Here is a 12,405-nt window from a genome sequence, read left to right as displayed (position 1 = left end):
TGACAGCAAGGAGGATAATTAGAGGGAAAAACTGTTCAGTCGCCTTTATGGAGCAAATCACAGCTACCCACAAGTGCAGTCAATCACCACATCATGTAGATCTTGCGGGAGCCCTCAGCTGCATCATCTGTCAGGAGAGGTTAGTTACCATGCAAAGAAACTAAACAGCCCTTTTGACAGAAAGCATGGGCAGCGTAACAGCTTACTAGACTGTGTCAAAGTGTCTGAAAAGCTGGGGTGGTAAGGTAATCATCAGTTGTTATTAACCTCTGGCTCTCTTTCACAGCATCTCTTTTGTCCCGTCTCCCTCCCCTGACCCACAACCAGTTGCAGCAGATGGCCCCGCCCCTCCCTGAGCCTGGTTCTGCCGGAGGTTTCTTCCTGTTAAAAGGGAGTTTTTCCTTCCCACTGTCACCAAAGTGTTTGCTCATAGGGGGTCATATGATTGTTGGGTTTTTCTCTGTATGTATTATTGTAGGATCTACTGTAGAGATGGGCCGATCCGATATTACGTATCGGTCCGATACTGACCTAAATTACTGGATTGGATATCAGAGAGAAATAAAAAATGTAATCAGATCCGTTAAATATCAAAAAAGCACCTCAAAAAACTTGCAACACTCCGTAACTCGCCTCATAACCTTAGCACATCGGAGCAGTATGCGTCACGTGATAGAGCGGCTGTGGCGTGCGAGACCTCTCAGCGATCTGGTTGAGCATTTGGAGCCTCGCTACCAACCCGGCATTTCATCTCTGACAAAGTTATCCCCGAGAGAAGTAAAGCAAGTGTGTAAGTCAATCTCTGAATGTTTGTAAAGCATTCCCGCGTTAAGCTTAACAACCGATATATGGAGCGACTGCCTCTCTCTCCCTCCCGCTCCTGCTGCTACTTCGATCATGAAACTGATCAGTGATCAGCTGATCGGCTTTTCTGTCGCAAGTCCGTCTCTCTTGTTTGTTTATCGCCCACATCGCACCAGAAAGAGGAAACCAGCGGCTGAACAACAGCAGCACGTTTAAGCTTGATAAGCTGTTGTTAGAATTTATTTAATATTACTTTCTACTCGAGGATCTTTTTCTACGCAGCTAACGGCTGGTAACTGTGCAGGGGCGGATCTAGCAAAGTTTAGCCAAGGGGGCCGATAGGGCATGAACAGGGAAAAGGGGGCACAAAGTCATACTTTTCTTTCTTATTCTCATTTAAAATGTGTAGCTTTTAATAAATAATTATCCGAATCTTACACCCAAAGTTTTAATCTGATGAAAAATGTATAGAAGTCAATTACTGTATATAGTAACTATTAAGTCTAATATACCCTAGTAAGCTATAGTACTTTTTCCATCTGTGCAGTCTGCAATTCTGTTGAAGAAAGATGCTGAATCTATTTAATTATTCTTGAAAAATAGTTTATTTCTGTCCATTTTTTCCCCACACTGCATGAAATTAAAGTTGATTACGTCGATTAAGCATCATGAGGTGGAGGGTGGGGGGTTCCCCCATTTCTTTTTTTTTTTTTTGCTTGAGTTTGCAACCCTATTAGTTAGGTTGCTTACTCTTTAAAATACCAGAATAGGGAGGATGGTGTAGGTTTTGATCAGTATTTCTGAACTATGAAATATTTTGGGTGCAGTATATTTTTTTTGCATACAGGTATAACAAAATAACTTTAGTGTTTGTTTGTTTTTTGTAACTTGAGTATGAACTTATACAAAAATCAGCAAGATATAAAAAAAAAAAACACTATAACTGATTCATATCGGTATCGGAAGATATCAAAATTTTTGATATCAGATATAAAAAAGTGGTATCGTGCCATCTCTAATCTACTGTACAACATAAAGTGCCTTGAGGTGACTGTTGTTGTGATTTGGCGCTGTATAAATAAAATTCAATTCAATTCTGCCAGAGGTTTCGTCCTGTCAAAAGGGAGTTTTTCTTCCCACGGTCGCCTTGCTCATATGAGGTCATCTGATTGTTGAGGTTTTGTCTATATTATTGTATGGTTTTTAGCTTAGAACAGAAAACACCTCACAGCAACTGAATTGAATTTTCCTCAAATACGCTCAGATACAGGTGAACCTTGAAGTGTTGGCTCACCCTTTTAAGTGCTGCGGGCATAAAAAAATTTGAAAGAAATTTTATTTACAGTTTTTATATAACTTTAATGCACATTTAAAAAAAAAAAAAAAAAAAAAACCCAGCTGCTTGTTTAAGTGAAAACACAATGATGTTTTGTTTTTTTTGCACTAATAAAGTTGTGGAGTTGTAAAGTATTTTGTCTGGTGTCAATTATATTGTCAGTTATATCATCGCAAATTTTCAAATGTATATCGTGATAAATATTTTTGGTCATATCGCCCTGCTCTAATACCAATATCACAAGTTTATTAACAGGCCTTTAGATATTAGGATGAATATCTTCATAACGTTGCTTTGATTTTAGATTTTTAAAAATTCAAACCAAAGTAGAAGATATTATAACTCGCCTTGTAATGATAGAAAGTAGCAAATGTTTTGAATCTTTACTGGTAAAAACAGTCTTTACTTGTGTAAATGTCACAAAGAAGCTTCTTAATGCACGCAATGTGACAAATAAATAGAAATGTCTTTATACTCCTTACAGGGTCCACGTCTCAACACTCCCTGCATGGCTCAGGCTGAGGGGAAGAAGCGGTCCGTGGACAAAGACGGCACTAAAAAGAGTCTTGCGGGTGAGCAGGGCTAGGGCTGAACATCAGTGATTTTCCTCTTGCGGTAGTTGAGAACCAGGCTGGAGGCAGTGAGCTGCGAGGCCTGCCCCTTCTCCCAGCTCTGGAAGCCGTTTAGGCCGCTCTGGCCAGACCTGAATAGAGCCTTCTCCAGACAGTCCAGACGCTCCACGAACGCTGACGTGTCCTCGTTGTAGGCGTTCTGGGAGGAGTCCATGGTTCGCCTGAAGCGAGCGATAAATGTCTGGATGGAGGACAGCAGGAAAAGTTTAATGTGCAGAAACTCACCAAGCAGTGAATGTATTTTACATTTTAGGCATGCTTGCAAAGTTTTCAATCAGAGTGACCCAGTTTGTGCAACACAGCTCACCTTTGATAATCATTTTAATGCTAAACTTCAGACATGTAGAATTTCATGTTTTCAACTTTCAGGCAAAACTTCAAAGCTTCAAAAAAAGAAGAAAAAAAAAAGAAAAAAAACTTGATCTCAAAAATATTGGCGGTAACATCAGAGTGTGTCTAAACATGGCTCTCCCCGTTGCTGCTACATTGAGCTGTAACATTAAATTAAAAAAGATAAATGATTATTTTCAATAACAGTTAATTTGCTTTTTCTATTTCACATTTAAAAAAAAAAAAAAAAAAAAAAAAAAAACAACTTCACAGGAAGAACAAAATGAAATTGTGGGTCATCCAAGTACGTCAACATGAGCATTAAGGTTTGTTCCCAGGATATTTTAATTTAACCCGGCTTTTGGAATAAACATTTAGTTTACTCCAAAGGCCGGGTTACAGGTTGGGAGGCAGGTGTCACAGCGATCAGCATCGACCCCAGCCGAGGCCTTTGTGTGGAGTTTGCACGTGATTTTGTCACGGGGATGATTACGTCATTAATTCATTACTAGTATTTCAGAATCAGAATACTTTATTAATTCCCAAGGAAATAATTTAGGATTCAATATCAGCAGATATCTGAAGTAATGGTATCGATATCAGATAGGACTTGGACAAAAGTGGGTCAGTGCATCTCTAGCACAGAAGGATAGCCACACAAATATATTATAGATCCAGCTGTGACAATATAGATCAATACTAACATGTGTGACTCGAACATTGAAAAAAATTACTATTTCAACAAGAAACTTAAACAATTTAAAAAAAACAAAACAACAAACTGTTATTTTTCTGTCAATCACTATGCCACCAGACTGATTGCCACCTTTAGTTTTCTATTTTTTCAGTCAGAATGCAGTCGTGCATTATTCATAACTAGGGGTTCTGACAAACGGTAGTAACCAGACCGAAAGGCAGCGCACATTTCGGTGCTTTATTTTTCCCAAGCTGTGATACACTTCTAGCCAATCGTTTTACGTTTCCGAGGATAGTAGGCGGGTCCAGGTACGTACGTTTTTTTTAGAGCAGAGCTACAGATTAAAAATGCCCAAGGCAAAGCGGTCAAAAGCCTGGCTATACTTCACAGCAAAATATGCAAACTCAGCAGCAACAAGTGCTATAAGCTGATACTGTGATACTGTCAAAGGAGGTAACACCTCGAATCCGATGAAACACCTGGCGACGCATAGCGTTTTTTTTTTAAAAGCCCAGAAATGCGCCGTATTTGATAGCTTGCTGCGAGACCTCACACCGAGCACATCTACTGCGGGTGGGTTGCCTGTTATCGGACCCGGAGTTAGCAACATCCCCCAAAAACACGAAGAGGAGAGTCCTGGCCCCTAGCCCTGTCAGTGTAGCAGAAATGATGACGGATGATGATGCAGCAGCAGCCGTTCTTCTCTGCGTGAGTAGCTTAATGTTGTTCATGTGTAATTTACGTTGAGTAGTCTAACCATGTTATTACATTAATGCAGGTAAGGTGAACTAGCAAACATCGTCATAGCTACATGCGGCTGTCCTCTTGTTTGATGGCAGATACTCCCTTCACCCTGGCAAACAAGGCTAAAATGACCAAAGAAAAAGTGGAAAACAGTTAAACATGAGAGGTTTTGGACAAAGTTTGTGTTTTTTCCATTGTTTAAGCACTGCTTCCAGCCAAGAGTGATACCATATATGCCCCATAGCTGCAGAAAAGGCTAACATTGTTATCTTTTTACAAAAAACCAGCTGAACATGAGAGGTTTTTGGACCAACTTTGTGTTCTCCATTCTTTAAGCACCGGTTTGAGCACCGTTTGAGCACCGGCACCGTTTCAAAAGTACCGGTTTGGCACCGGTATCGGATAAAACCTAAACGATACCCATCCCTATTCATAACTGATAAATTTCAACACGACAGATTAAGCTATTGTGCTCACGTTAAAAATAATCTTACAGCTTCTAACAGTTTGAGTTATGAGAGGCTGCAAAGAACTCTGAACATGTGTTTCTGTTTGTGTGTCAGAGTCAGGTTAAAGTGAGTCTGCCTGGTAACAGCAGCACTGTAACACTTCCTGAGCTGACTGCACCCCCTAGCTGTGATGAAGAGAGTAACACTGGTTTATCAGTGAATGTGTGTCCTGTGAGCATTTTTAATAAAACGTCTGGGCTGCTGCTTCTGTCAGTCAGCTACACCAGGACAAATCCTCTTTCCTTAAACAAGACTAAAGAGTGCAGTAACACATGCACAAAGTTAAAGACTCACTTTCTAATCTCATATCTGTTCATTTATGCAACAAATAAATCTCACGTTCAGATTTCTGCTTGACACAGAAGGTGACATCAGAGCCATGAAACACTGTGACCTCTTTACAAGGAAAAACTTCATGTCTGGCTGCAGAGAGAACAGTGGTCTGCCCCTGCTGGTCCAGGAACGCATAACATACCATCAGCACGCGTTTGATCTTGGTGTTAATCCAGCAGAAATCCTTTATTTGGAGGGCTTAGCACCTCAGAGGATGAGAAGACTGAAACAGGGCTTAAAACAGAGAAACGTTCTGTGCCTCATCAAGTGGGGAGGAAATCAGATACCACATTTCGTGAATTCTGGACAGTTTTTAATGCACCACTCTGCACCTTTTCTCCATCAAACATTGTACAAATGTCCACGATTAATACATTCCTTTTAAGCCATTTATCACCCTCTGCATTTAGTAACTCACGTGTTTAATCAAATGGTTCTGCTCGTGTTCAAAAGTTACAAAAATCTGTTTTGGGAGCAATTTTAACAAAACTGTACATTAACCTCTTCATTCAGATTAGCAATTAATCTAGAAAGCTACACATGCATAGCTGAAAAACATCATGCAGGTGTTCCTCAGCGGGAAAACAAAACTGTTGTATCCAAAGTATAACTTTTTAGAAAAATTCAGAAGTATCCAACACAACTGTTTCAAACTTTTCAGTTAATTCCTGCACCCTCAAAGAGGTTTAGGCCATCCAAGGAAACAAGCAGTCATATATTCTTGTTATCTAATAGCTTAAAAAAATGAATAATTGAAGTAAATCTGTAATATCTTCCTGATTGGAAATGGGTTAAAACTGCACAGCTTTCTCTATAAGCATCTGCACAGCTTGCTAAGAAATATGGCCTCGGTCATTCTGGTTAACTACAGAAAAAGTGTCGAAATTGGTTCAGGAGGTAGAGCGAGCTGTCTACCAAACAGAGGTTGTTGGTTCCATTCCTGGCTGCTTGAGTCCACATGTTGAAATGTTCTTTGGCAAAGATACTGAACTCTAATTGGCCGATTCCATCGACCGGTGTGTGTGACAGTCAGCATGTGCTCAGTGGCACTGTGTGAATGTGGCTTTCAGTAAAGACTGCTCCTCTTTGAGTGCTCAGGCATAACAGAAAAGCACTCCATAAGAGTCAGTCCAGTTACCAAATCTGCATGTTATATAATATTTCAGCAGCTGAGTCTGAATAGTCATGATATACACGATAACTATAATTATATACACCCTGAATTTCTATTGGAGGAAGCATTTTTGGTAATAATGGAAGCACTTTTACAGTAAAAGATGGATGGAGTTATTTCAAGCCTGCATATTAAACTTACATCACACAAGGATCAGTTTACCTGGAAATCATTAAGCAGCATTACTGCCAGCAGCAGTCAGACACCACATTTAGGAGGTTTTAGGAAAACAACATGAATGCTTTAAGATACTCTGAGACCTTCAGACACTTTGATAATAAGACAAGGACAAAAAGGTGTAGCAGGAACGGAAAAGATACAAGAGCCATGCAAAGGCTTCAGTGACAGTATGTTTCAAAGGCAATCGCAGTCACGATGACCAAACACAGGCTCCAATTTCTTTTTTCCATCTTCCACCTCATACAAAGTGCAGAAATTATCCTCACTTGCAAAACACGAGTAGAAAGTGACAGTCAGAATGGGCCGTCGGTATAGACAGCTTAAGCTGGACTCTTTCATTTGTTTTCCTTCAGTTTTTTTTTTTTTAAATATTATGAGTGGCAATAAAATGAGCTGCTCAGGTACAAACCATCTGTACACAAAGATCAATACGCAGACAATCCAAAACTCTGGTGGCAACTTAAAATTCCACCCATGCACTCATTTTAAAATGTTGAGCTTTTAATGAAGAGTCCACTTAATATCTGCCACCACAAGAAGCTAATGGCTTGTACTTCTCCTGTAGGTCTGCCTCACCTCCCATAGCGCGCGCACACACACTGTTTTCACGAATCTGCAGACATGCTGTGTCCTTGATGAAGGAAATCAATCACTGCACATGTCATGTGGAATAAAAACCTCTGTCTGATTTATATATGTATTATTTCATGGCTGTGCAGCACACACCTGCTATTATTACAGTGGGTCTTAGTCTGTGTTTCCTTTTTTCCTGTTACAATGGTGGCTGCTCATACTAAACATGATGAAACCTGAGGCAAATACTAACATATACAGGATAAAGCTGGCACTTCTATAATATCTTTCTACTCAGTTGAGTAATCAGAGCACTTTCTACTGCAAATTTCATTCACCCAATCATACACACATTCACACAGGCCTTTTGTCTATCCCTAGTCACTTCAACACATACGGGCCAAACGAGGGTTCAATATCTTGACCAAGAACACTTCTGACTGGAGGAGTCGGGGATCGATCCACCGTCCTACCAATGGAGTAACTACCACCTGAGCCACAGCTGCTGGCATCACTTAACCAAACATTGGTGATCAGGCTCAACATCCACCCCAAGGTGCTTATAAACTCAACAAGCCACGATTTAGCATTCGCAAAAAGAGTCAGTATTTGGAGTGCGTGACCAATGAAATGGAATAAGAGTAAAAAAAACATAACGTGTGTCGCTTATACTTCTTACAATCACAGCTCTATCATTAAAACACAGGCGGCTGTGACTGTAATTAAAACTGTATTTAGTTCAATTAAAATGTTATTTACTTGTATCTAAGATAAGGTTGGCTATATTGTTTCAGCTGCAGTTCTGAAAAATAAGGCAAGTTAGTGAAGGACAAACACAGAAGCCTAAATCAAAGAAGTAAGTAGGCTCACTAACAAATTTTATATAAGATCGGCGACACAGCTTAGGTGCCTGGTTTTATGATCAATAAAACCAGGCCAATAGGTCAATAAAAGTGTTTAAAATTTCCCTACAGAATAAATAAAAAAACAAAACAAAGAATGAAAAAAAAAAAAAAACAACAACAACAACAACAGCAGAATTAAGTTCCTAAGAATCTATTCTTCTCAATAATGTTTTTAAGACTTTAGACACTCATACCGTGTCCAGACTAGGGCTGCCACGATTTGTCGACTAGTCACGATTAGGGCTGAACGATTATGGAAAATATTCTAATTGCGATTTTTTGCCCCAATATTGCGATTGCGATGCGATATGCGATTATTTTTTAAGGTCTTTGTCTTCTGTATTATTAAACAAAGACAAGCAATACATCATATAGTATGGCCAATACTATATTACATTAATTTTAAACTGTTCTTTCCTGGAAGACAGACCTCTGTTATGATGACATGAGGTGATGCATGAATTGATGACTGACATTTTTATTTAACTTCTTCAATCACAACAGTATATTTGAACATACACAATAGTTTATTTTTAGCTTACAAACACCTGAGCATAAAGTGCTGACAAGGAACCCTGGTGTAAACATTAAAATGAAAGTCAGTACAATGTGCAGATTGCAGAAATATACATAAACAAAATCAGTGGCTTTACCACACTCAGTTTTTCGACATCTGTGAACTACTAGACAGTCATTCAATTAAAAAGTAATATTAAATAAATAAAACTAATAAATAAAAAATACACACATCTTACTGATCTCTGCAGTCAGTAACATTACACATAAAGTGCAAACATAATAGCAATTGTATAAACACACACACAAACACGCCTTTAAAGTTTAAAGGCGTGAAATTGGACGGTCTAGCCTTCTGAATCAGAAGGCTAGTTCTGATTAGCGTCACCGCTGTCTCGGTGGAGTTTAATAAACTCGGCCGTCTGCTTCTTGCTATCTAAAATATAACCAGACACTGGTGTAAATTCTCGACTGTCTCATACTTCTGTTTAATAAGTTTTCTGTTTGACGTTTAGTCAGCTGTGTGAAAACCAAGGAGGAACCCACCCGGGGGATTAATAAAGTTTTATTTTATCTAATCTAATAACTTTAATCTCAGCCAAACCGATTTACTCACGAACAAACAAAACACTGAAAAAAGCCCAACAATAACATTTTTAGGTTGTCTAAGTGACTTATATATTACGTTTAACCCGAGCAGCGAAACTCCGCGGTGATCTGAAAATGATGTGCCGGGAGTTGTGCCGTTCTCGGCCGCATCAGTAACCCTCGAGCTCCCGGCTAGCTGTCGAGCTGGTGGGTAGCAGACGCCTCTGAAAACGTCGAAGCACTTTTGCAAATATGGGATATCTTGATAAACCGAGCAGATATTTGATGTTTACACAACTACTTTCTCGCCTGAAAATATGTTAAAAGTTTATTTTGTGACCCAGAAAGATTAGTATGAGTAATTTTAAAACTTAGTAGCGGCCGCCATTGCTGGAAACTGGAGTTTGGCTGGGCCGCGCTATGAATTCTGGGATATGGTAGTAATTTGGACAGCCTTCGGCGCGTCGCTGTGACGTAATCGGTCTACAAATGCGGCCTCAGGAGAATTTGGACATGTCCAGAGTATAATCGCAGCCTTTGTGGTTAGAAAATTGCACTTGATCATGTCGCGATATTATCGCAAATGCAATATATCGTTCAGCCCTAGTCACGATTACGTCGACTATCAAAATCGTCGACGACTGATTTAATAGTCGACGTGTCGTTTGAAGCTTTGTAAGATCGCAAAAGACGCAGGAATAATAGCAGGATTTAAGAGTGTAATAACAGACTGAAACAGAAGATGGCAGCACAGCATGTACAAGGATGCCAGCTGCCGTTAAACCCCGAAGAAGAAGAAGCAGCTGTGTCCCAGAATTCATAGCGCGGCCCAGCTTAGTTTCCAACAATGGCGGTAGCTAGTTAGTTTTAATATTACTCTTATTATTCTTTCTGGGTCACAAAATAAACGTTTAACATATTTTCAGGCGAGAATGTAGCTGTGTAAACCTCAAATATCGGCTCAGTTTATCAGGACACCACATATTTTCAAAAGCGCTCCGACGTTTTCGGAGACGTCTGTTACCCACTAGCTCGATAGCTAGCCGGGGGCTAGGTCACTAGCGCCGTGAGAACACCGGACTCCCGGCAAATTGTTTTCAAACCCACCGCCGTCTTTCGCGACTCAGGTTAAATATATATGAGTCACTTAGATAAATTAAAAATGTTGTTGTTTGGCTTTTTTTTTTTTTTGTATTTTATTTGTTCCTGAGTAAATCGGTTTGGCTGAGATTAAAGTTATAGTTTTTACACAGCTGAATAAACGTCAAGCAGACAGCTGATTATCAGAAGTGTGAGATGCTGGAGAATATACTCCGGTGTCCTGTTATATTTTAGATAGCAAGGAGTTTATTAAACTTTACCGAAACAATCTGCAAATTTCATTAAAATTGAATAAACTATCATCTTGTCTTTATTTTTAGTTAGCACCTTAAAAGCTTAAAGCTGTAAGCTAATGATAGTTATATAAGAGCAGATGCTGCTGGTGCAATAAGCTGTAGTTTTACGTCCAGTGGATGATGATCTGATTAGTCGACTAATCGCATAAATAATCGGTGACTAGTCGACTATCAAAATAATCGTTTGTGGCAGCCCTAGTCCAGACAGAGGTCTGAAAGATGGTGACACTATTTTCCAGACACCTGTTAATTTCTTAAGTCGAACCTAACATGCTTTGGAGCAGGCACTGCAGGACAGTAAAAGATAAATAAGGATTATTTTGCACTTTCAGTGATGCAGATCTACTCTTTTTTTTTTATTATTAATCCTTTATTTATCCAGGTAAAAAATCTCATTGAGATTAAAAATCTCATTTCCAAGAGAGACCTGGCATCATGGCAACAAAAGTCACATACCACATAGGTATATAACACTCTGGTCTCTCTCATCCTTGATTACCTCCATGTTAACGTTTGTTTTTTTTACCTGCAGCAAAGTCTGTGCGATCTCAGGATTCTCTGGGCTGTCAAAGTGCAGCATCTGGGATCCCAGGCCATAGTAGTAGGGCCCCATCTTATGGAGGTCCACCACGTTGGGATCAGCATTGAACACGGTCCTCCAACCCTCTTTGTACACCTTAGGAAGCTCCACAGAGACCACTTTCCTCTTCCTCTCGTACAGGCCCTTGGTCAGCCACAGAGGAAGCTCCATCTTTGTACCCTGGGATGAAACAAAAGACAGTGATGGAGTAACAATACCCCGGCTCTCTGGAGCTCTAATAGTGCTACAGGGGTGTGTTTTGGTGTACACCGGATTTTTTAAAAACTCCAAGACCTCACATGTACTAAAGCACTGTTCACTTTACTGTAATACCTACAGCAAGGCTTGACGTTACCTGCTCCTTTATGTACTTAGAAATATTGCTTTTCAAATGTAGTTTATTTGTTTAGTAGTAGATTTTTAAGACTAGTACCACCTTCTGGTAGCCGACTGAAGAACACTTGCGATGCTAACTAGCTGAAGCTTAAGCATACACAAGTTAGAAATTTTGATACTGGTATAGTTGTTCGCGTTTATAAATACGCCGAATTTACACGCGAGTCCTGTCTATCCTTGAACGCTGGAAACTGCTTTTTCGAAGATTCTCCCTTTATAAATACAATGACATAAACAAAAGTATCAAAAATATGAATGAAGTTTAGCGAGATGTAAGTAGCTTTGTGAAAAAGATAAACGGGCGATTCCGGTACTTTTGGTTTACTTGTTTTAGCATAAATACATTCGCAAAACTTTAACTGTTATGTGTTTACCGACCTCCGGGATGTCCTGCGTGTCACTCGACTTCTCCAGAAAGCCAAGCCGAGGGAAAGTGCACTCTGTCCGGATAGGAAGTCTCTCATGAGAGAGCAAAATATCGTCCAAAGACAGGAAATTCTCCTCCATACCCACCCCAGGCGGTACGGGAAAATACGACTGCGTGTCCATTTACGTTTGAATAATCTGTAAAGCGGTCAGTAACAAAAATACTTTTAGTAAACTGTTATTGACGCAACCCAGCTCCGCTATGTTTACAGTCTGTTTTACCTTTGCTGTTTTGGCGCCAGAAAATATGACGAAACAACCAGAGCGGCAGAGAGCTCAAGACCA

The 12,405-nt window shown here is 39.8% G+C and overlaps 1 protein-coding gene across 1 annotated transcript; it reads right to left on the bottom strand.

The window, feature by feature from the left end:
• Positions 1–2,137: 2,137 nt before the first annotated feature.
• gins3 (GINS complex subunit 3) lies at positions 2,138–12,405 on the bottom strand. Its single transcript, XM_080304043.1, has 3 exons — positions 12,073–12,405; positions 11,245–11,478; positions 2,138–2,953 (listed from the first exon to the last, which is right to left on the bottom strand). Exons 1-3 carry the CDS (start codon positions 12,241–12,243, stop codon positions 2,723–2,725), a joined length of 636 nt encoding a protein of 211 aa, XP_080160169.1. The 5' UTR covers positions 12,244–12,405; the 3' UTR covers positions 2,138–2,722.

The sequence above is a fragment of the Astatotilapia calliptera genome, chromosome 7 (assembly GCF_964374335.1).
Source record: "Astatotilapia calliptera chromosome 7, fAstCal68.1, whole genome shotgun sequence".
NCBI lineage: Eukaryota > Metazoa > Chordata > Actinopteri > Cichliformes > Cichlidae > Astatotilapia > Astatotilapia calliptera.
Note: the sequence above shows the minus strand (reverse complement) of the source record. Positions and strands in the feature narration are given on the sequence as shown.

What these genes read in the sequence shown, in the direction of transcription:
- gins3 (XM_080304043.1), bottom strand. Translation starts at nt 12,243, where the DNA reads ATGGACACGCAGTCGTATTTTCCCGTACCGCCTGGGGTGGGTATGGAG. An exon ending in ACACGCAGGACATCCCGGAG is followed by an intron (nt 11,479 to 12,072) that starts GTCGGTAAACAC and finishes GTTTCATCCCAG; the next exon opens with GGTACAAAGATGGAGCTTCC. An exon ending in TCGCACAGACTTTGCTGCAG is followed by an intron (nt 2,954 to 11,244) that starts GTAAAAAAAACA and finishes TCCTCCATCCAG; the next exon opens with ACATTTATCGCTCGCTTCAG.